This window comes from Pinus tabuliformis, chromosome J (assembly GCF_031772625.1).
Source record: "Pinus tabuliformis cultivar Carrire ecotype Pingquan chromosome J, CPIR1, whole genome shotgun sequence".
In the NCBI taxonomy this organism is placed as follows: domain Eukaryota; kingdom Viridiplantae; phylum Streptophyta; class Pinopsida; order Pinales; family Pinaceae; genus Pinus; species Pinus tabuliformis.
Window position 1 is genome coordinate 335,244,794 of NC_142295.1, and position 23,570 is coordinate 335,268,363.

The 23,570-nt window shown below is 38.7% G+C and overlaps 1 protein-coding gene across 3 annotated transcripts in view; it reads right to left on the reverse strand.

Moving 5' to 3' along the window:
* The window catches only part of LOC149227109 (putative LRR receptor-like serine/threonine-protein kinase At1g56140), a 686,518-nt gene that overhangs the window by 439,462 nt on the left and 223,486 nt on the right, over positions 1-23,570 (reverse strand). For all 3 annotated transcript variants that reach the window (XM_089377692.1, XM_089377694.1, XM_089377693.1), the window contains 2 exons: positions 16,463-16,534; positions 16,225-16,296 (listed from right to left, as the gene is read on the reverse strand). In XM_089377692.1, coding sequence (XP_089233818.1) covers positions 16,225-16,296; positions 16,463-16,534 — 144 coding nt within the window. The remainder of the gene's footprint in view (positions 1-16,224; positions 16,297-16,462; positions 16,535-23,570) is intronic.

Sequence of the window (23,570 nt, forward strand, 5' to 3'; positions counted from 1 at the left end):
TCTCCGAACTACTCTCTGCCTTACACTCTCCTGATCAGGGAAACTTCCTTCGGAAAATTATCCCTGCCCCTCACTGCAAGAAATCTCCCTGATCACCTTCTCCAGCAACTGTTGCGCTGCTCTCTTGAGAAAATCAATCTCTGATCTCTCACCTGATGTGTTTTCTAGATGCCCATCAAGCCTCTTCTTATAATCCTCTTGTTGATCAATCAACGGCCCAGATTAGATTCTAATCAATGGCTCAGATCATTTTGACTTGATCCTTCTCTCCTTCTAGAGGTTTCACCCCCAGTTTAATTAATACCCTTTAATTATTTGAATTTCTGAAGCTTAGACTTAAGCATCCATAAAAATAATTAATTATTTTAATAAAATTGTCTCTAGGTGGAATTTCCCAAAACAATTTATGGGTATTCTGGAATACACATGTCCTAGCCTCCCTACAACTTTTGAGGCTTAGAGCACATCTGATGCTACCAGAAATCAACACTCCCTCTTAGCAAGGAATGTGCTCCAGTAATGCAACCTGCTGAAGCATCACCCTAACTTTGTAACATCTCCCTCTGCGCTACTGATGTCTGACATCACTACCCACCAACTACTACACAAATGCTGCATCTGTGTTGCTGCTGACTTTGCACGTTACTGCCACCTGCATTTTCACTGCAACTCTGCTCCAACTGTTGTTGTTGCCTTCTGCAACAACTACAACGGAAAAACATCCAAAGTACTGTACCAAATGTGTTGAGTATGATGCATCCGTCATCTGAGTTCTGACTGTTGCTAGCCTCTGCGTTGTCACTGAAGTCTTTACGTTGCTGGTGACTCTGCTCTGTGCCAACTGCACTGCTACCAACACTAGCTCTGCATTGCTAAATATCTGACTGCTACTAGCCACTACATCTGTCACTCTGGCACCTAACTGCACCACCTGACACTGGTCCATCCTGCTACTGCTGACTATGGGCTCCCATAGCAAGGTCTTGATCCAAGAGGTGAACTCCTCAAGGATCCTACCCATCTGTGGTTCTTTCAAACTACAATACTATATCATCCCACCTCTCCCCTGGAGGTATTTGGGCAGTCATGGAAAACTCCTCCTCCTCGATCTTTGCGGTTGCAGAATGCAAATCATGTTTTTTGTCCTTGTCCTTCTTGAGAGGACACTACGTAGTGTAGTGACCAAATTCACCACACCAGAAACATTTGATCTTTGAGATGTCCTTCGTCTGCCTCCGCTGCTCCTGCTGCCCCTTTGATGCAAGCGCTGCATTCTCCTCCTCCTCCTTGGGCTTCATCCCACTACTGCTGCTGCCATCAAGTTTGAACTTGACTAAGTCTCGCCCCATCTCTTCCTATTGAAGAGCGGCCCACATCCCTTCCCAATCCGACATTTTTTCTCTGCCCAGGATACTCTGGACAAATACTTGTCATTCTTGTGAGACTAAATTCAGGGCCAACCTCACCATCTCTGTAGGCTGAGGTGATGACCCTACAACTACCAACTGATCTCGAACTTCCTGAAGCTTCGATAGGAACGAATCAATGCATTCCCCCTTCTGCATCCTCGCATATCTCATTTTCTCCTCCAAGTACATCTTTCGCTACTCAAAAGATCCCTGATACAACGTAGCCAAGGCATCCCACATCTCCTTAGCAGTCCCTTTGCCAACAATGTGACATACAAGATGATCCCTCACTCCATCGAGGATCAACTGTTGGTTTTTGGTAGCATCAATTGTGCTCTAGCCATGAAAATTGGTGGAGAGCCTAAGGCACATGATTGCTACACCATGTACTTGATGTCCCATGTACCATGCTGTCCCAAGGACCATTGTTGCACCATGTGCTTGTTGTCCCATCTACCATGTTGTCCCAATTACCATTGCTGCTATGTCAAGCCACCAATTTGGCTCCCACTAACTGCCCAACAATCTGATCCACACTGACCTAAGGAACGGATCCAACACACATCACAATTGTTGCTGCAAGTCTGAGTTATTGTTGTGATGTCTGTGACTGGTTAGAGCATATTTACCTACTGTAATAACCCTTGATCAACCACCAAAACAGCCCTCCTTAACTGTGGCCTACTCTTGAAGAGGTGATGGCACCCTTGGCTGCTATCTTGGGCATAGATAGCCCCTAAACAACTCCATGCTGCCGTCCAAAGAGAGTTAGGACCTGCGGCCCACCTACAACATCATACACTGCCCTTCCTTGCACCCAAGACACCTCCATGCAGGTTGAACCAGCCTCTCCTTGCCTCGACCCTCTAGGGAGTTGTCTCGGCCTCCCCTCACAGCAATCCGACCCTCAAACATACCCTAGAAACAACCCTAAAACACCACGTTGTTCTGTCCCTCTTTGCTGGTTAGGGCATCCTTAAAACAACGAGTTAGGGTGCCTCTTTACTGCGGTTAGGGTCACCCTTGGGACAACGTATAGATGAGGGCAGTCTTCCTTGATAGCGTAGAGGATTAGGGCATCTCTTCTTCACAACATGACTGCGTCTTCCTTGCTAGGGCGTCATCTAGGACTGCGTTTAGTCTTCAAGCTTTAGTCTCCTTCCTTATTGCATCTAGGGCTTCCTCCTCTTAGACTTCTCTTCCACTAAAACCCAAAACAAGTGGAGAGAAATCAAGAGTGAAGTGTGTGTCCAAATGACTATCAAGTCACCTCCTTTTATACTAAAACGTTGAGCACACGTGGGGGGTATTTGGTAGCTGGTCGACCTTGACGAATTGTCCCATAACACAAATAAATTCATATCTTCATGAATACTTATCGGAATCAGATGATCTTTAGATCAATCCTACACGTCTTAATGAGAGGGATCCAAGAAAAATATCAACTGCCATAAATAAGATGACCCACATGGAGTTTGGCACTAGTTGCCAATTTTAACAGGCAGAGAGTGATCCAGTAGCCCAGACGCAGAGGTTGACGCAGGGCCATGTAGAGGCAGCGCAGAGGGTGAGAGAGACTCTCAGATTTTGCTAGTGAGAGTCAATTTCAAACGCTGGGAGTCGAGGTGTGAGACTGGGAGGCTGAGAGCAGAGACTCTGGGCAGCAAATCGATCAGCACACTGGCTGACGCAATGCCTAGAGAGGTTGACACAGGGACTGTGTGAGAACTGCATAGAGGCAGCATAGGGCCTGCCAGAGGAACTTCATCCAATATCTGGATCAGCTAGGATTTTCTCAGTGATTGTGTGAGGTAATCTCACAAATATTTCTGCGTGTATTTCTCTCTCTGTAACTGAATAACCTGAGAGGTATTCAGAGATCTATTCAGAATTTGCTACTGCTTAATAATAATAAACCCTCAAATCTATTGCACCGATTTTCCTGCATTGGGTTTTTCCGGGGACATTTGTCCAAACATAACATTGTCCATTGTGTTGTATTTTCTTTCTTGCTCAGTCTCTTATTTCCGCATAATATTTAATTAAGTGAAGGTTGCAGTGTATATATTTCGATATTTGCCGTATGAAACTGCAAGTAATTTGTTTGAAGGAATTTAACAAATAGGAGAAATATCATCAGCTGCTATAGTAGGAATTCTGGTTGAAGAATTTTCACATGGTATCATAGCTGCAGGTGAAGCAAGAAGAGCAGAGTCGGTAGATCCAGCGCTGAGCAGAAGAGGGAGTTCGAAAAAGCTGCAGAAGGCAACAACTCGAAACCCCAAAGGGTTGACGCAGTTCTTAGCCGGAGGGTAGATTTTCAAGGCAATCTCTCTCTGAGTGAGTTGACGGAAAGGAGAACTCCCAGTTCTAATTTTTGTCGGGGCAGAGGGAGCAGCGTTGAAGCCTCAGCGTGAGGAGAGCTGGTGGGACGCGGATTTTTCTGCAGGCAGTTTGTTGGGCGAAAGATCGTCAAAAGAAAGAGGAGAAGCTGTTGGGTCCCTATAATACTAGTGATTACCCCATTACTATTGTAGTTATACCCCTTATTTATATTGATGTACCCATGTAGTGCCCATATTGTTACTATTGTGCCACATAGAAGCCCACTATTGTTATTGTTGTGCCCTACAATATTATTGTTATGTAGGCTTTGATTGTATTGGGACCACTTAGACTCCTATATATAGAAAGGAGGTATTTTCATTTGTAGCATCCAAGAATTGTTCATTTATGTAATGTAAAGGAGGTTGCCCCCTCGAAGAGGCTAAATTCTAAGGCGTTGATCTATCTTTCCTATCTTTTCTTGAGCTGGTTTCATAACATTTGGTATCAGAGCTTTGGATTCTAGGGTTTCGCTGCTCCAAACAGGTCATCGTGGAATTTTTGCTATAACTTTTTTTCTGTGGCGTTTCAGAAGTAGCAAAAGAAACCCATTTGAGAAGAATTGGCGCTGAACCTTGGGTCTGAATTTCAGATCTTTTCGCGCGATATTTGCGGAGATATGATCTGAGGAAGTTGGTCTTTTTGCAGACTCTTGAATTACACTCAAAACAGGTGACCTAGGGAAAATCGTCATAAATTTCTTTCTGAGCATCGGATTGAAATTTCGTAAGAAGGTACAGAAAGAGGATGGACTGTAGTTTTCTTTTATATATTTTTCAGAGTCAAAGGTTGAAACAGTGACACGTGGCACGTCGTCCAAGTTCACTCTACTGAACTAGTCTATAATCAAGTAACTGTGGGAGATTTCGCATAACTCTTCCTTGGAGAATCCAATTTGGGTCAGACTTGTGGCATTGGAAAGAGGACACAGAGGGCTACTACAGGTCACAAATTCAGAACTAGATAATCAGAAAGTACAGAGATACATCGGAGGAAATATCGAGCTCCTACAAAGTGAAAAAAGGTGTGTAGATTTTCTTTAATTTTTGCTTAAGCTTGGTTTGAAAAATTATTTTGAAGGTATTCAAAGGGAATATTAGAGAATTATTATCGGTAACTGATGCCACGAGGAAAGAAAATGCAAACACCTAGTAAGGAGCCTGAAAGCTCTAGCATGACTCATGAAGAAGAAGAAGAAATGTTATATGATATATCAAAATTACAAGAACAAGTGCAACGAGTGTCACTTGCACAAAAAGCAACAGAATCTAAAATGGATGGTTTAAGGAAATATGTAGAAGCTAAGATGGATGGTTTAAAGAAAGGTGTAGAAGCTAAGATGGATGGCATGGAAGCTAAAATTGATGGCATGGATGATAAGATGGATAAGTTGCTACAAGAAATAGTCACTAAGGGTGAAAGAGTACCAAAGGAAACTCATGATGAGAACAAAAGAAATATTAATCATGATTCCATAGAATCTAATGTTGGATCGAAGACTCACCATGTTCCAAAAATCGATATGAGGAAGTTTGATGGCAAGGATCCCGCCACATGGATATTACAGATGGAGCAATTCTTCGATCTCAATAATGTGCAAAACACACAAAAGGTACGTATGGCAACTTTATATTTGGAACCAAATCAGTTTGTATGGTATCAATGGCTTTGTTCTCGTAAACAATTTATCACTTGGGCAATTTTTACGGAAGAATTGATAGCACATTATGAGGATACAAAAAGCAACACTTTTTTTAGCCAATTGATGAATCTCAAACAAAAGGGTTCAATAATGGAGCACATTGAGGAGTTCCAAAAATTGAACATAAGGATAAAAGATATTCCAGAGGAGCATAGGATTGATGTGTTCATAGGATCTTTAAATGATAATATCCAACATGATGTGCGCCTTTGGGAACCTGATTCATTAGAGAAGGCATTCAGGTTAGCAAGAAAAATGGAAAGCAAAATTATGGCAACTAGGAAGCATACCATTCACAACTATAAAGATGGAAGTGTTGTTGCCCATAGTCTTCCACAACCTACAAGGTTGACACCGCAACAATTGGAAGAAAAAAGAGCAAAAGGGCTTTGTTACAATTGTGATAGCAAATACACAAAAGGTCATAAGTGTGCTGAGAAGAAATTATTCTACATAGATTGTGAAGAGGAAGAAGAAAAGGAGCAAGAAAGGTCAAAAGAAGAGGATATATTCCAGGAACAAAGCCTATATGAAGAACAAATAAATCCGACCATATCTTGTAATGCATTGGCGGGAATTACCACTCCTCAAACCATCAAGATAGAAGGACAAATCAAGAAGAAAAAGGTGATAGTGTTGATTGATTCAGGAAGCACCCACAATTTTATTCATTGTAGGGTAGCAAAAGAATTGAATTGCTTCCTATATCCAGCACCAGAGTGTCAAGTGATGATTGCAAATGGAGGAACAATAAATTGCTCTGGAAAGTGCCATAATATCAAGCTATCCATGGGAGAATATGTATTGACTAGCCCAATGCTTTCCATTCCAATGGGAGGTGCTGATGTTGTACTAGGAGTCCAATGGCTACAATCCTTGGGTACAATAGCTTTTAATTTTCAAGAACTTTTCATGAAATTTTCTGTGGAAGGAAAGGAAGTTGAATTAAGGGGTATTGCAGGGAAACCAGGAAAGATAATCAGCTCTAATGGTATGACAAAGCTTCTAAAAAAGGAGCAAAGGGGTGTAATTGCACAATTATGTTCGCTAGATGTTTCCACATTAGAATCATCTATTTCTCCAGATCTCCAAAAAGTCCTGGACAATCATTCCAAGGTATTTGAGACTCCCAAAGGTCTCCCACCTATGCGTGATCATGATCATGCTATTCATCTGATTCCAGGAAGTGTTCCTCCAAACATCAGGCCGTACAGATATCCCTATGTCCAAAAAAGTGAAATTGAACGTATGGTTGCAGAAATGCTAGAGGCTGGTATAATTCAACCGAGTCAAAGTTCTTTCTCTTCTCCAGTAGTATTGGTGCACAAGAAGGATGGATCATGGCGCATGTGTCCGGATTATAGGGAGCTCAACAAGCTCACTATTAAAGATAAGTTCCCCATTCCTGTCATTGATGAATTACTGGATGAATTGCATGGATCAATTTACTTCACCAAGTTGGATCTTCGTTCAGGATATCATCAAATCAGAATGAAGATTGAAGACATTCCGAAAACGGCATTTAGAACTCATGAGGGTCATTATGAATTTTTGGTCATGCCTTTTGGCCTTACCAATGCACCTTCAACATTTCAAGGTTTGATGAATTCAATTTTCAAACCATTCCTTAGAAAATTTGTGTTAGTATTTTTTGATGATATACTTATCTACAGCAAGTCTTGGAAGGATCATGTTGAACATGTCGACAGGGTGCTACAACTATTGGAAGAGAAACAATTATATGCCAAAAGATCCAAATGTTTCTTTGGAGTCCAGGAGGTGGAATATTTGGGTCATATTGTATCTCATGAAGGAGTTAAGGTAGACCCTACCAAAATTAAAGCCATTAAGGAATGGAAAATCCCCACATCCATAAAGCATTTGCGCGGATTTCTTGGGTTGACAGGGTATTATCGCAAGTTTGTTAAGAATTATGGGAGAATAGCAGCACCTCTAACGACATTATTGAAGAAAGATGCATTTTCATGGACTCCGGAAGCAACAAAGGCCTTTGAACATCTTAAAGAGGCAATGTGCCAAGCACCGGTCTTAGCTACACCGGACTTCACAAAAACCTTTACTGTGGAATGTGATGCTTGAGGAAATGGAATTGGTGCTGTTCTAATGCAAGATGAAAGACCCATTGCCTTTGAAAGTCGTCCAATCAAGGGAAAGTTTCTAAGAAAAGCTATTTATGAGAAGGAAATGTTGGCAATACTCCATGCACTTAAGAAATGGCGACCCTACCTAATGGGAAGACACTTCAAGGTAAAAACAGATCATGATAGCCTTAAATACTTTTTAGAACAAAGATTATCCTCTGAAGAGCAACAAAAGTGGGTCACAAAGATGTTGGGTTATGACTTTGAAATCATCTACAAAAAGGGGAAGCAAAATGTGGTGGCAGATGCACTCTCAAGGAAGGATGAGGATGTGGAAGCATTGTTGTGCGCTATTTCTATCATCCAACCAGATTGGATAAATGAAGCAAGGGAGGAATGGAAGAATGACGAAGAAGTATGGGCACTTATTCGAAAGCTACAACAAGATTCCAGTACGTCTGATACATTTAGCTGGAAAAATGATTCGTTATGGTACAAAGATCGCTTGTACCTCTGTAAGAATTCCCAGTTAAAACAAAAGATTCTTATGGAATTGCACACTTCTCCCTTAGGAGGGCACTCAGGATTTTTAAAAACTTACCACAGGGTGAAGAAGGAATTTTTTTGGGATGGCCTTAAATCAGATATTCATAAGTTTGTGGCAGAATGTTTGGTTTGCCAGCAAAATAAAGTTGAAACAATTAAGACACCGGGTCTATTACAACCTTTACCCATTCCAAGCCAACGTTGGGAGGAGGTATCAATGGATTTTATCACAGGTTTACCCAAGTCTGAGGGAAAGAGTGTCATCATGGTGGTAGTTGACAGACTTACCAAGTATGCACACTTTTGTGCATTATCACATCCATTTAAAGCCAGTACAGTTTCTACTGCATTTATGGAAACAATTCAAAAGCTACATGGAAACCCAAAGATTATTGTAAGTGACAGAGATCCCATTTTCACTGGAAATTTTTGGACAGAATTATTTTCTTGTCTTGGTACTCAGTTAGCTCATAGCTCATCTTATCATCCTCAATCTGATGGGCAAACTGAGATAGTAAACAAATGTTTGGAAGGATACCTTCGTTGCTTTGTATCTGATAAACAGACACAATGGGTCAAATGGTTGCCTCTGGCTGAATGGTGGTATAACACTTCCTTTCATACAGCAACAAAAATGACCCCATTTATGGCACTTTATGGGTATCAACCACCATCCATCACATCATATTTAAGAGAAAATTCTAAGGTTCAGGCAGTGGAACATCACATCGAACATCAACAACAAGTCCTCCAACTCTTAAAGGATAACCTTGTGTTGGCACAGAATAGAATGAAACAACAGGCAGATCAGCATCGCAGTGAAAGAAGTTTTGATGTAGGTGATTGGGTATTCCTACGGCTACAACCATATAAGCAAATGTCCCTCAAGCAAGCTAAGAAGGATAATAAATTATCACCAAAGTATTATGGTCCGTACAAGGTGTTGCAAAAGATTGGTACTATGGCATACAAATTGGAGCTTCCTGTAGCTTCTCGATTGCACCCAGTTTTCCATGTTTCATGCTTAAAGAAGGTTATAGGCGACAAGCTCCCAGTTCAAACAATATTGCCAGAACTTGACGAAGAAGGAAAAATTATATTGGAACCAGAAGCAGTTATAGAAACAAGAACTCGACAGCTACGAAATCGATCAATTTCAGAGTACCTTATCAAGTGGAAGAACTTATCCGCTGAAGATTCCACATGGGAGGACGAGAATTTTATGCAGAAGTATCCTGAACTACTCAAGCGTTGAGGACAACACTTTTTTGAAGGAGAGGGGCATGTTGGGTCCCTATAATACTAGTGATTACCCCATTACTATTGTAGTTATACCCCTTATTTATATTGATGTACCCATGTAGTGCCCATATTGTTACTATTGTGCCACATAGAAGCCCACTATTGTTATTGTTGTGCCCTACAATATTATTGTTATGTAGGCTTTGATTGTATTGGGACCACTTAGACTCCTATATATAGAAAGGAGGTATTTTCATTTGTAGCATCCAAGAATTGTTCATTTATGTAATGTAAAGGAGGTTGCCCCCTCGAAGAGGCTAAATTTTAAGGCGTTGATCTATCTTTTCTATCTTTTCTTGAGCTGGTTTCATAACAGAAGCACAGCTGAGGGAATTTCTTCCTCATAGAATTCCGAGCCAAGGAATTTGAATTCTCTAGAGCTGAGCAGCAGCAAGGGGCAGCAATTTTACTTGCTCTAGCAGGGAGTGCGTAGGCTAGCCCAACAGTAGCACAGAGGAGAGAGAAGGCCATTCGACTTTCTATTTTTTTGGCAGAAATAGCAACCAGTGGCTTGAGGGATCAGGACAGGTTGGATGGAGCATCCAACTACGTCATCTGGAATGCTAGAATGTCATTCCTTCTAGATGAGCATCCCCTCAAGACATACGTCGACAGCGTGGTGGCTTAACCAACAGATCCAGATCTGCTAAAGAAGTACAAGGCAGAGATGGCGAAGGCCAAGAGGATGATCCTGGATGGAGTCAAAGATCACATGTTGTGTCACGTTGCTAGCAGAGGGACTGCTAAGGAGATGTGGGATGCCTTGGCCACGTTATATCATGGATCTTCCGAGCAGTGGAAGATGTACTTGGAGCAGAAGCTGAGATCTGTTCAGATGCAGAAGGGAAAGCGTGTGGATCCATTTCTCACGAAGCTGAAAGAAACTTGTGATGAGTTCTCTATTGTGGGGCATGCACCTCAGGATTCAAAGTTGGTTAGACTAGCCCTCAATTCTATCTCAGATGAGTGGCAAGTCTTTGTCCAGAGTATCCTGGGCAGAGCAGCATTGCTAAATTGGAATGAGATGTGTGCAGCGCTAAAACAAGAGGAGCTGAGGAGAGACTTAGTGAAGGTCAAACTTGACGTAATCAGAAGTGGCAGTGGGTTGAAGCCCAAGGAGGAGGAGGATAATGCAGCCCTTGCATCAAAGGGACAGCAGAAGCAGCGAAGACATAAGAAGGACGTCTCGAAGATCAAGTGTTTCAGGTGTGGTGAGATGGGTCACTACGCTACTCAATGTCCTCTCAAGAAGAAGGAAAAGTTTGAGAAACACGATCTGAAGGCTGCACCCACGAAGATCGAAGAGGATTTCACCATAACAGTCGTGATACCTCCAGGAGGGAGGTGGGTTGATTTGGAGTTGTAGTTCGAAAGAGCTATAGATGGGTAGGATCCTTGAGGAGTCCACCTCTCGGATCAATACCTTGCTAAGGGAGCCCAGATCAGAAGTAGCAGGATGGACTAGTGTCAGTTGGTGCCGAGGAGTGTTAGGAAGACAGTTTCAGTAGCTAGGAGTGCCAGAAACTGAACATCGCAGAGCAAAGTTGACAGCAGTGCAAATGGCACAGAGGAGAGGTTAGTAGCAGCGGAGTAGATTCAAAGGGTCAGTGCTGAGACTAGCAGCAGCCAGGCTCTAGCATTTACGTGGTATCATACTGAACACAATTAGTTCAGTAACTTTGGATGTTTTTCTATTGCTATCAGCAACAGTTTGCAATGCAGTGGAAGTTGGCAGTGGCAGTGCTAATAGCATCACAGATGCAACAATTGAGAGGGATTTGTAGTACAGATGCAGTGTTGGTTGTGGCAGTGTCAGCAGTAGTACATTTACAGTAGTAGCGTAGTAGTTGGTAGACAGCATGTCAGACATCAGCAGCGCAAAGGACGACGCTTCAGAATTAGAGCAGTATGCAGCAACAATATATTACTAGAGCACATTCCTCGCTAAGTGGGAGTGTTGATTTGGGGTAGCATCGGATGTGCTCTAGGCCTCAAATTTTGCAGGGAGGCTTGGGCACATGTATTCCAAAGAATCCAGAAAGTGTTCAAGGAAATTCCACCCAGAGACAATTTTATTAAAATAATTAATATTTTTTAATGGGTCCCTAAGTCTAAACTTAGAAAATTAAAAATATTAATGGGTATTAATCTAATTGTGGGTGCAACTTCTAGAAGAAGTTAGAGATCAAGCCAAAATGATCTGAGCCTTTGATTAGGAGTTAATCTAGGTCGTTGTTTGTCCAACTGAAAGATATAAGAAGGGGCTTGACCGTCATTTGGAAAACACACACCGAAGATCAAGAGATCGAACTTCTAGAGCGAGAAGTTCTCAGGAGGAAGTTCTAATCGAGGAGATTTCTTGCAGTTGAGGGGCAGGGATAGCATCCGGAGAGAGAGATTTTCTCAGCCAAAGAATCATCAGCAGAGAGAGGCAGAGAGTGATCTAGTAGCCCAGACGCAGAGGCTGACGCAGGGCCACGTAGAGGCAATGCAGAGGGTGAGAGAGAGTTCGAGATTTTGCTGGGGAGAGTCAGTTTCAGAAGCCGGGAGTTGGGGTGTGAGACCAGGAGGCTGAGAGCAGAGACTCCGGGTAGCAAATCGATCAGTAGACTGGCTGACGTAGTGCCTAGAGAGGTTGACGCAGGGACTGCGTGAGGACTGTGTAATGGCAGCATAGGGCCTGCCAGAGTAACTTCATCCAATATCCGGATCAGCCAGGATTTTCTCAGTGATTGTGTGAGATAATCTCACAAATCTTTCTGCGAGTATTTCTCTCTATAACTGAATAACATGAGAGCTATTCAGAGATGTATTCAAAATTTGTTGCTGCTTAATAATAAAAAACCCTCAAATCTGTTGCATTGGTTTTCCCACATTGGGTTTTTCTAGGGACATTTGTCCAAAAATAATGGTGTCCATTGTGTTGTATTTTCTTTCTTGCTCAGTCTCTTGTTTGCGCATAATATTTAATTAAGTGAAGGCTGCAATGTATATATTTCGATATTTGTCGTAGGAAACTGCAAGTAATTTGTTTGAAGGAATTTAACAAATAGGAGAAATATCATTAGTTGCTGTAGTAGGAATTTTGGTTGAGGAATTTTCACAGACTTAGCTAGTGGTATAGATGAAAAGCTATCTACAATACGTTACATTTTTTTCCTTGGTAGTGGAGAGGGTTCATGGGCAAGTAAAAAGCAACCATGTAGTGCTTTCCACAATAGAAGCAACAAAGCAATTTCTGAAGCAATGAGATTACGAAGAATTTTAAGTGATTTGAAGCTTCCACAAATGCATTATAGAACTTTACACTATAACAACAAAAGTGCCATCAAGATGATTAAGAATCTGATTTATCATTCAAAGACAAAACATGTTGAAATTCAGCATCACTATATCAGAGAACAAGTACAGAACAAAGAGATAGAGTTTGATTTATAGCATGTCCCAAAATCAAGTGGCTGAGGTTTTCACTAAAACACTCAATAGGGAGAATTTTGAAAATTTTGAAAATATGTTAGAAGTTGTTAAAAATGAAATCAACTTATTAGGGGGTATTATATATATATATATATATATATATATATAAATGACACGTAATTTTATTTATCAGATAAGAAGAAAATTGCATTTTGTATATGTGCAGGCACATTTCTTGAAGCATTCATCGACCAAGGACCATGGAAGAATGCATTACATTCAAAAAAAAAACTAAAAACCTTAGGGGCTGAAAACCCTAGGCCACAAAACTATTAAAAAATACATAGGGAACACAAGCCGGCCTAAGAAAACCCCAAAGGGAGCATTAGTCAAAGCCCAAAACGGGCATCGAAACATTACAGTCCTAGTTAAAAAACCCAAACAATTTTTTTTTTAAATGACACAAGGCCAACCAACAGAACCACAAGGGGAGCAAAAACCATAGTGGATTTGTAAGGAGTCAATGACATCTGCAAAGCCCAACCAATAAAATGGTGGCATCCTTGAAGCAAGCAAACCTCGCACCAGCCGCGAAAGAGACAACTGAGCAACAAGGAAACAGGGAAACCCACGATGACCTTCACGCCGACGACCCCAAGAGCGCCAACAGGGAGCGAAAAAACGATGGCAGTGATAAATGAGAGACAGAAACCACGAAAAAACAGACCTCGGATGAAACCGCAACAACTGAGAGCGAGCCCAACATGCACCGCACACTGCTGAAGGAATGCCCATGAACCCACGTTGTCTGAGTCACCAACGAAGAAAGACACCACAACATCGAAGAAAGCGAGGCACGAAATAGGGGCCACGACAGCTATGGTTCAGCCGACTCGCCTTGCTCCCTCATTCCCCAGGGGTATTAGATATTGTAATAATGATTTCATCTATTAATTAATAATATAATTGTGATATTCCCACTTAGCAATATTGCTAAGGGAAATATCAATCTTGCCCAATTTTGTCTTATTTCATGTTTGCACTTAGGAGATGTGGATTCAAAGGTCCCACATGAATTTTGGGATTAAGTGGGGGCCCAAACATTAGGAAGGAAGGGAAATATTGTGGCTCTAGTGGAGTGTGGGGGCCACCCCATGGAGAATTACGGCTCACATGTGGAAGACACTCTCATTGGAGAGAAGTTGGTGGGAAAATTCATGCTGGGCCCACATGGGCATCTTGGAGGCTCTTTGATAAATAGATCAAGAGGCACTCATTTTGGGGGATTCATTCATCTATTCAGAAATTGTGTCTCTGACATAGCACGCTTGAGCAGAAGGCAAGTCTATAGTGTTGTTTAGCACACGAGTGTCTCCGAGCAGAGATCTCAACCCTTGCTTTGGTGGACTTCGAGTGCCAACCCCAGGAGGGAGTCCTGAGTGCGAGTTTGTGGAGAGAATTGACAGCAACAATACAGGGACTGCGCAGCTCTTGGAGGAGGCACACTTGGAAGTTGTGGAGTGAAGGGAGTTAGGCGCCGAAGATTGAGGTGGAGTCCGGAGAAGTGTTGTAGGGGATTTTCCAGCATTTTGGTGGAGTAGTGAATGCAACATTTGCTACAGGTTACATCTTCTGCTTGTGGAGGAGGGCCAAGCATTTGGAGGTAAATTTTGGAGTGTCAAAACTAGGACAAACCCTTTCTGGGTTTTCTAGGGTTTATTGAGGAGAGACCAATATTAATTTGGCAGAATTTTCTGGGCATATTTGAGGGGTCAAATCAAGGTCCCAACTCAGCCAGCAGCTAGAGGAGCTAGGGGAAACTGGGCCGAAATTATGGGGTCAACATTTTGCCAATTCCTTCACGGTTTTTGTGGGTTATTAGTGGAGAGCTCGGGGTTAATTTCCAGGAATTTTCTCAGCACCCGAGGAGGCCCTAGCAACAGTTCTTTGCAGTAAACAACATATTTTTTTGGGTAGTTTCAGCACAAATCCGGAGAGAGCAACAACAGATTTGATGAGGGATTTCTTATTGTTCATTTGGGCTTCGCTAGCTTGCCTTGAGCAGGCCCAGGTGCACTCTTTCCAACAGCTCATTGTACCCTCTTATTATTATAATAAAATGGCTCAACAGCGCAGATTTTCGTGAAATTTCATGGTCTAACTCGTGTGTTTGATTTTCATGATTTTATATCTATGTTTGCTTTGTTATTTATTGTAAAAATTCCCTAGAAATATTACAATAATAAACTAAGTTGTAAGTTATAAATATTTATGTTATTTGCAATATAAATTAGATGACTTGTTCCTATACCCCACATATATATATATAATCTAATTTGACATACTATATTGAAATAATACATCGTTTTCGTTCATTCAGATTCTGAGTTGTTTCTCCTATTCTCTATAGTTTAACAAAACCCATCTCTTACAACACGTCATTAGTTGCAAATGCACACTTACTCCATTGTCCAGGCTAGATTTAGGGCCCATCCAAAATAAACCACTCTTCTGCTGGTCCTTCAGCTTCTACACTGTGACTAATCAATTACACACAATTCTATACAATAAGCACCTTCTTATCAAGCCCAACACCAATATTCCAAATAAATCTTAATTTCGACCATGATATTCTTGAAATGAAATGAAATGGTTTTTAATGACGTCCACGAGACTTCGCGGTCTAAGGGACCACCCACTATGGCTTAATTCATATTCAGTTTTTTTTTTCTGGGCTGATTCTGTTGTTATGGATCTTGAGTAAGAAACTTGTTATGGATCTTGAGTAAGAAATTCTTTGTTTTGTGAAGCCTTGTCTCCTCAAAAAGCTCACTAAGATGGTTCACCTTTATGCTGCTATCAAACTAAGGGATAACTTCATACCCTGCACACACTTTAATAAAATGCCATTCTGTTTCTACCACCCCTTTGTTGAGAAATGCTACCAGTTAATGCTAATACTGCCAAATTATCTCATGGTCATTCGTGGGCATTAATATAATTATTCTATGCAATTCTTTACTATCATTATTATAATTATTTTATGTGCAGTATTCTAATAGTCTCATCAACAGATTATTATTTCAACAGTTCACTATATCAAAGTTAATAAATATTCAAGGGTTTCTCTTTTGCAAGCGTCTTGCCATATGTCAGTTTATCTTGCAAAAATGGTTACAAGGCTAAGTAGAGGCATTTTGTATTTTGCTAGCAATGGGAATTAAGTTGAATGAAAACCAACTACCTTGCACAGAAACAGATGAATGACGATATCTAGCTTGACTATGAAAGTGAACCACACTATATTCATATACATTATAAATCTTCGATTAATTCAAGGTAAACTCAATCACACACATACAGGTCAACGATGTCCTTCCAATTTCCAATGAAATCTGGTATTTCTCCTGTGAATAGATTATCAGATGCCCATCTGCATTTCAAAACCAAAGAAACGTTATCCAAACATGCTAATCTTACAACATACTTTAGAACAATTTTCCAATATACGGAGACTCATTTTCTGATCCGCATAAGGGAAATTTTTAGAAAGAACAACACACTAAAGGATGCCAAGATTAATAGAAACCAAAACTCACAGTACTTTCATTTGTTGTAGCTTTCCGAATGTGGATGGAATCTCTCCAGTCAGTCCTGCGCTATTGATGTACCTATTTCGTAGAAAAATAGAAACAGAACTTCAACACGAGTATCTGAAATGATTTCTTCATGGAAAGCATAAGCACTTTGCGTCCCCAAAACAATAGCTCTTAGGAAATGATTTCGGCTGTATTAATGGTAGTAATTAAATGTTTGGAAGGACAATGATACGATGGAGTGGCATTCATTAAAAATCTAAAAATTTGAAATTATTTTTAAACTCCACGTTACATATACGAGAGTTGCTTGTGACTGTGAGAGTGGACACCCAACATTGTTTTTTCCATTGGTTGGATTGAGTCACTTAGATCGCCATAATAACACACATTTATAATCACTTTGCCTTTATATATTGGGTTCAAACATTAAACAAACTTCTTCATATATAACGTTGGACTATCGAGAGAAAATTTAAATTTGTTATTATCCAAAGACTTTTTTAAAGATCGTATATCGTTGTTGTGTAACGTGCATAAGATTTGAATTTTGTTATATTAGGTATTTAATGAGACTTTGTTATATTATGTATGTTTTCGTAGACGAAAAAAACCGTGGAAAGAATGAAACCATAAGTTAATTTGATTATATGGTAAAAAGTGTATATATCATATATAAGAAATATAAAGACTTAAATATTATAAATGATAAAAACAATTTTTTTCATTAAAAAAAATGTTGACGATTTCCATTAAGATGAAAAAAACTAGTACATATAATTTACATATAGTTAATAAACAACATCTACTACATAGAAAAACTAATATACTTTCAACTATACACACGTATTATCAGTGAATGCCATCTTTATATAAGCCTAAAACTTCCATAATTAAACCGTTAATATTATAATATTAGAGTCATGCCCATGATAGAGAGCCATAATCCATCCTACAGCCATAAATATAGTGAAAAACACGCCGCTTAGGTGATATTTATAGGAACAAAAAATGCCAAAAAGAGAGATTACGATTAACCTATTTGGAGAGTACCCTCCTCCTTGATGTCGCCATTGCAGAAAACCTTTTAATGAAAAGACCCGACATCGCTTCAAAACCCTTTTTGGAAAGTGAGACTGCAACCCCATTTAGCTCTCTAAAAATATGTAGGAAGGAAATGTTTGAAAAAGACTTTCTCAAAGTTTATATGTGAAACATCCAGTTCGACATATTGAGAGCACAAATTTTTGCCAATCCATTAATCCATTCAATGATTACCTTGGCATCTCCAAGACTATTCATCTGCACTAGGTTCAATCTTCTAGCAAAAAACATGACCCCATAAAGCAATGACTTATGCTAGAGTATTAGAACCCTTTCCACTGAACTAAACGGATATAGTGGTATTAGTTCCGATATAAGACCGCTCCACAACCATCCTTACCCTATTGTGCTACCCCATCAAAGAAAACTATTGGATAAACCATATCATGATTGCAGCTCAGATCCCTGCTAGGTTTATTACTTTTCATCTTCTATGCATATTACCCGTAATGTGCACTTATCTTGTATGCAGCCTTGCCAATATCCAAAGGGTATTCATCAATAATCATTGCGTTCTGAGTCCGCCATATACCCCATTTAATGAACCAAGGAAGGGATTTGTGAAAATAGTGATGTATAATCCACCATTTGAAATAAGATGTGATTGAAGAAAAACACCATCTGGACTGTAACATGAAAACCTGCACAACCTTGCACTATATAGCAATAGAAAGGGGACATTGCAGAAATAAATGTAATATACTTTCATTTGTCTCCATGCAAAATATACAACAATTTCAGCCACAAATTCCCCATTTGTCGATGTTGTCCCAAGTTGAAATGTGATTCTTCCACGTTAACTAGCCAAAAAGAATAATCTTTGTTAGGACATTCTAGCGCCATATATCCTTGAACCATGGTTTTTCCATGTTGGGATGTAATCCATGGGAAATGTATGAGTATACTTCTGACACCACCAAATTGCCATTTCTTAAATTTCCATTCCAACATAGCACATCCTCGAGATCCCTCATCGTAATCCCAACCATCCTGAGATTATATGTGTGTGTGTGTTCCACCTATCAGCTTTGGAGCCTCCAAGTTCAATCGCTTCTGCCGATTTCCATTTTAGACTACTATTCCATGGATTAGAGCTTTTAATGACTTGCGATAAAAGGAAGTAACTACATGCATGCAAATGATGTATAACGTCCTCAAATAAAGGTTGACTTTGCAAACCAAGAACGATCTCAATACTAATAAGAATTTTATGTCCATTTCCAAAGGACCATTTCAAATTGTTGAATAGCCAACAATGGATCTTATGAAAACCATTCCAAATGTATGAGCCACTCAGACATGAGTCAAAGCCAGACCTGAATCACTCAGTAGTTGACATCCTTTTTAAATACTTTCTCTTAACAATGTCATACCAAATACCTTCATCCGATAAAGCCCTCCAAAGACTCTTGATAAGAAGTGCCCATCCAAAATTTTAATGTCCTTGAGACCCCAACCACCAAAATCCTTATCACAAGATAATTCATCTAACCGAACCAAATGGAATTTATTGCTACCTCTAGCCCCTTCCCACAAAAACTTCGTCATAATATATTTAATGTGATTGATGATTATGCCAGGAAACAAGAAAAGGTGCATCCAAAAAACAACTATATGTTGAAGGACAGATTGTACAAGAATATACCTGCCACATAGAGAAAGCCATCTATGGGTCCAATGCAATAGCGTGTTCTTGAACTTGTCCATGATCCAGGACCAGTCTCTTAAGCGATAATTATTAGGTTTCAACATGAAGCCTAAATATGAAAAACCCTCATCCAATAGAGCAGTGTTTATCCTAAAAATGCTAGAAATCTCAGCCACAAGTTCATTATTCTCATATGCCTTTATGAGCACAAATTTCTAGTTGTTGGCATATAACCCAGAGGCCTCCCCAAAGCTAGTGATGATATTATGAAGGTAGCACCATTGTGGCTTCGATACTTGTGCAAAAATAAAGACATCATCTACAAACATTAGATGGGAGACAGAGGAATTCTTGATAACCTGCAAGCCACAAAATAGTTCATGTTCTCGTGCCTCCATGATCTTCCTGCTCATACAATTGATCACCAAGAGGAACAATAAAGAAGACAATGAACATCCTTGTTGAAGCCCTCTCCGTGATCTGAAAAAGGCCGATAAGGAACCATTTATCAAAACAACATGATGAACAAATGAGACACAATCCATTATCCAATCAACAATGTTGTTTTTCAACTCGATCTTAAACAAAACCAAATGGATGTATGTAAAGTCGACACAATCATATGCTTTATGTAGGTCTAGTTTAAGTGTCAAGGCTTCTTTCTTATGGGTCTTGATAGAGTGTATACACTCTTGGGCGATGGTGACAACATTATGTATTTGTCTATTGTTGAGAAACCCAAACTGTTCATCTATAATGTATGTCAAGAACTTCTCTTTGATCTTGATTGCAATAATCTTTGAAATCAATTTATAACAATGGTTACATAAAGAAATGGCGCGGTAATCTCTAAATGATTTAGGGCATGAGGATTTTGGAGTGAGAGAAATTACAAAATATAAATTAAGAGTATATAAAAATTAGTTTATCCATAAAGTAAATAAATATATTTTAGTTATAGTATTACAATGTAAATAAAAAGTATCTCAATTTAAAGTGTGAGAATGAAATGGACTAGTTTCTTCTAAGGAAGGTAAATATTTTTCAATTTAATATTTTTTTGGAAGGACATGGAATCTACCAATGCAATACTTTAGGATATTCTATTTATGAAGATGAATTTTCAACAAAACTTGCAAAAAAGTTAAAGGACCATTTATTTTTGACAAATTTGCAGCATTAGGAATTGTTGTATGAAAAGTAATCGTCATTCTCTTGCATGATCACTCTTGATGGATATCATCAATATGCCTTTTTTTTTTTAAATTCTAGATGGATCTCATCAATTTGCTTCTTTGTTTTGTTCAATGGAATGACATAAGGTTATGTCAACAACTAGACTTCTTGTTCTTTTAAAAATGCCTGTCACTACCTTATTCTAAAGATGTAGTGTCATAAATCGAATAGTCCTATGAAGTGAGGATGGTTAGTTCTTAGTGAATAGCCATTTTGTTGATAAATGTTTCCTTGTCGTAAAATTTAAACAAAATAACAGCATAATTCAAGCACAAACTAGTTAGTATGATGCAAATAAAGTGTGAGTGATCATTAACAAATACATTGTACTAGAACTGTAAACAGGTTGCACATGTCACATTTACATAATGAAATTTTTAACACCTTTTGAATGATTATATGACTATTGAAATACTTAACCCTTTACGTATCTACTTGCCACTTAAACCTTTCAAAACTTTTTGCGTAATGATCCATGTATAGATAATTAACATTACTCTAACACTCCATTTAATGCTCTTATTCACCACCATGTTAATCATTGTTGGGTATGTGTTATATTCTTTCCACAACTAGCTCCAAGAGTTGTTACGTTGCACTGGGTGCAGTGAGGGAGTTGCACGGTGGGTAGTAGCCTCCCCTGTTAGGGGATTGCTGCACAGGGTTTGAGGCAATGCCCGAGGATTTTTTTTATGAGGACCCAATCATGGTTGGGTGGACCCAAGGGTGGGGGGCAGACCCAAGGATGGTTTTTGTTCATGGTTTTGGCATTGATGGTTTTTTCCCATGGTATTTTGTAGATATGGTCAAGGGAACTATAGTTATGTTCTAATCCAGGGTTAACGGATTGGCATTTATGAATGCTTCGACATGTATACAATGTATTGTAGCATTGAAAGGAATATAATGAAAAAAAATCTGGTTTTTGCAGTTTTGGAATCCAGGAGAAAAACTCTGTGTATATTTTATATGTTCTCACCATTGTATATTTTTTTCTTCCGTTTTTTAGAATTCGTCTGTAGGTAATTTATGTACAGGGTAAAAACCTACAATCACGTCATTGAAATTTTCAAACTTGTCTTTACCTAGATGGTTGGTAGGCTTGGTGAACATCTTCATGATTTTATTGTATTTATATCTAATTAAATGTTTATGTACCTCAACATGAATGATTCTTGTATTAAAGACTATTTTTTTATAAAATTCATTATACCCTAGTTGTCATACAATAACTATGCTATTCCATCTTAAATTTAATAGAAACTTGAATAGATAACCTGCAATTTGTCATTATTGTTTATCTACATTATCCTCCAATATTTTTTCTATCAAGAAGGTTGGTATGGAAGATACGGTTTAGGGAGAAAATGAGGGTTAGAGTGGATCCCTAGGTTGGATTTATGGAGGATCAATAATTAGTTATTTTTTACATATCCTTGAAAATGTTCCTAAACAATGTGTATGATCATGTAGAAATTATATTGTTTGTGGATCCTCCCAAGTGTGAATATATATAACCTATTATAGAGAAAACAAAGGTGTGCACAAATTTAGAGAGAGAATGGTGGAGAGTGTAACTAATCCATAAACTATAGACTTATGGCCCATCCATTCTCTATTGAGTTGACTTCAAGCTTCTCAATCTTTATTGAAATTTGGATTCAATGATTGTTTGTTTTCTTTTGTTGCAAGGACAATGTCCAATAACAAAAACAAATCCAATTCAATCCATACAATTCCTTTATGCCAATTAACAACATGCTCTATAATCTAAGTGAATAAACCCAATGGGCGTTCAACCATATCTCTAGAATTCAATAGTATTCAAGTCAATACATAGTCATATTTCTATACTTGAGGATGGTTGTAGGTGAAACATTGCATACCCATCATATATTGCAACATTATGACTTCAAGATATAATCTAGGCAAATTGAAATCCAAATTCCCTCTTATTCAAATTCCAATTTCCTTCCTTACATTGGTTATTAACATATTCACAACTAGAACTCTACATGCAACACTTTCTCCCCACTTATGACATCTTCTCGTAATAAACAAGATGCACAAACACCTATATTGGTTATTAACATATTCACATCTAGAACTTTGCATGCAACACCTTTTTCCCCACTTATCACATCTTCTATTAATAAAGAAGATGTACAAACACATGATGGCTACAAAATATTAAATGTGTAATTTAATATGCTTATTTCCCCACTTATCACATCTTCTATTAATAAAGAAGATGTACAAACACATGATGGCTACAAAATATTAAATGTGTAATTTAATATGCTTATATGGAAATGGTTGTAAGTGTTGTGCTTTGAATTCAGGGTGTGAGGAAGCTCTGTGATAGACATGAATTTTACATTGATCCAAATGATACGTTGATTGTAGCATATAACTAGCACAACCATATAAATTAATGTCTAGTAAACATCGATAGACATCAATCCATGATAAACATCAAAACACTTCATGATATATCTCACAATGGTAAATTTAAAAAAAAAAAAATCATAAAATTTAACGAAACTATAACTTTATTATTATTATTATTATTATTATTTATGATAAAAAGAATTAATGTATAAGTTAAGCATATATACATTTAAAAAAATGAGTAACAAGATAATTAACCATGGAGATTTACCCCCCACTTTACCATGGAGATTCTTACTTTGTAAATAGGCTTTGTTACAATACCATGACTCACTACCATGGCTTATGAATACCACATGCCCAAAAAACCATAACTCATTTCATATGCTACTTGTTCATATGTCATTTTTTTAATTAATCAATTTAATTAAAAGGGAAAAAAGGGCATAACTATTTTGGAGATAAATCTCAACATTTGATTTATAAATACTACGAAGAATATTCTAGAATATTTTGTCAAGATTATATCTCTACCATCCACCTAATAAATATTGATAATTAAATTAAAATTTTGGAATCCTTATTCCAAAATAGACACACCGATTCGCATAATTACAAATCACCAACATTTAGTGTCCAAATCATATGATGGTTGTAGCATATACTTACAAAAATAACCAACGTGGAAAATCATAATTTAAGTACTCAATTATCTCAACCAGTGATTAAAAA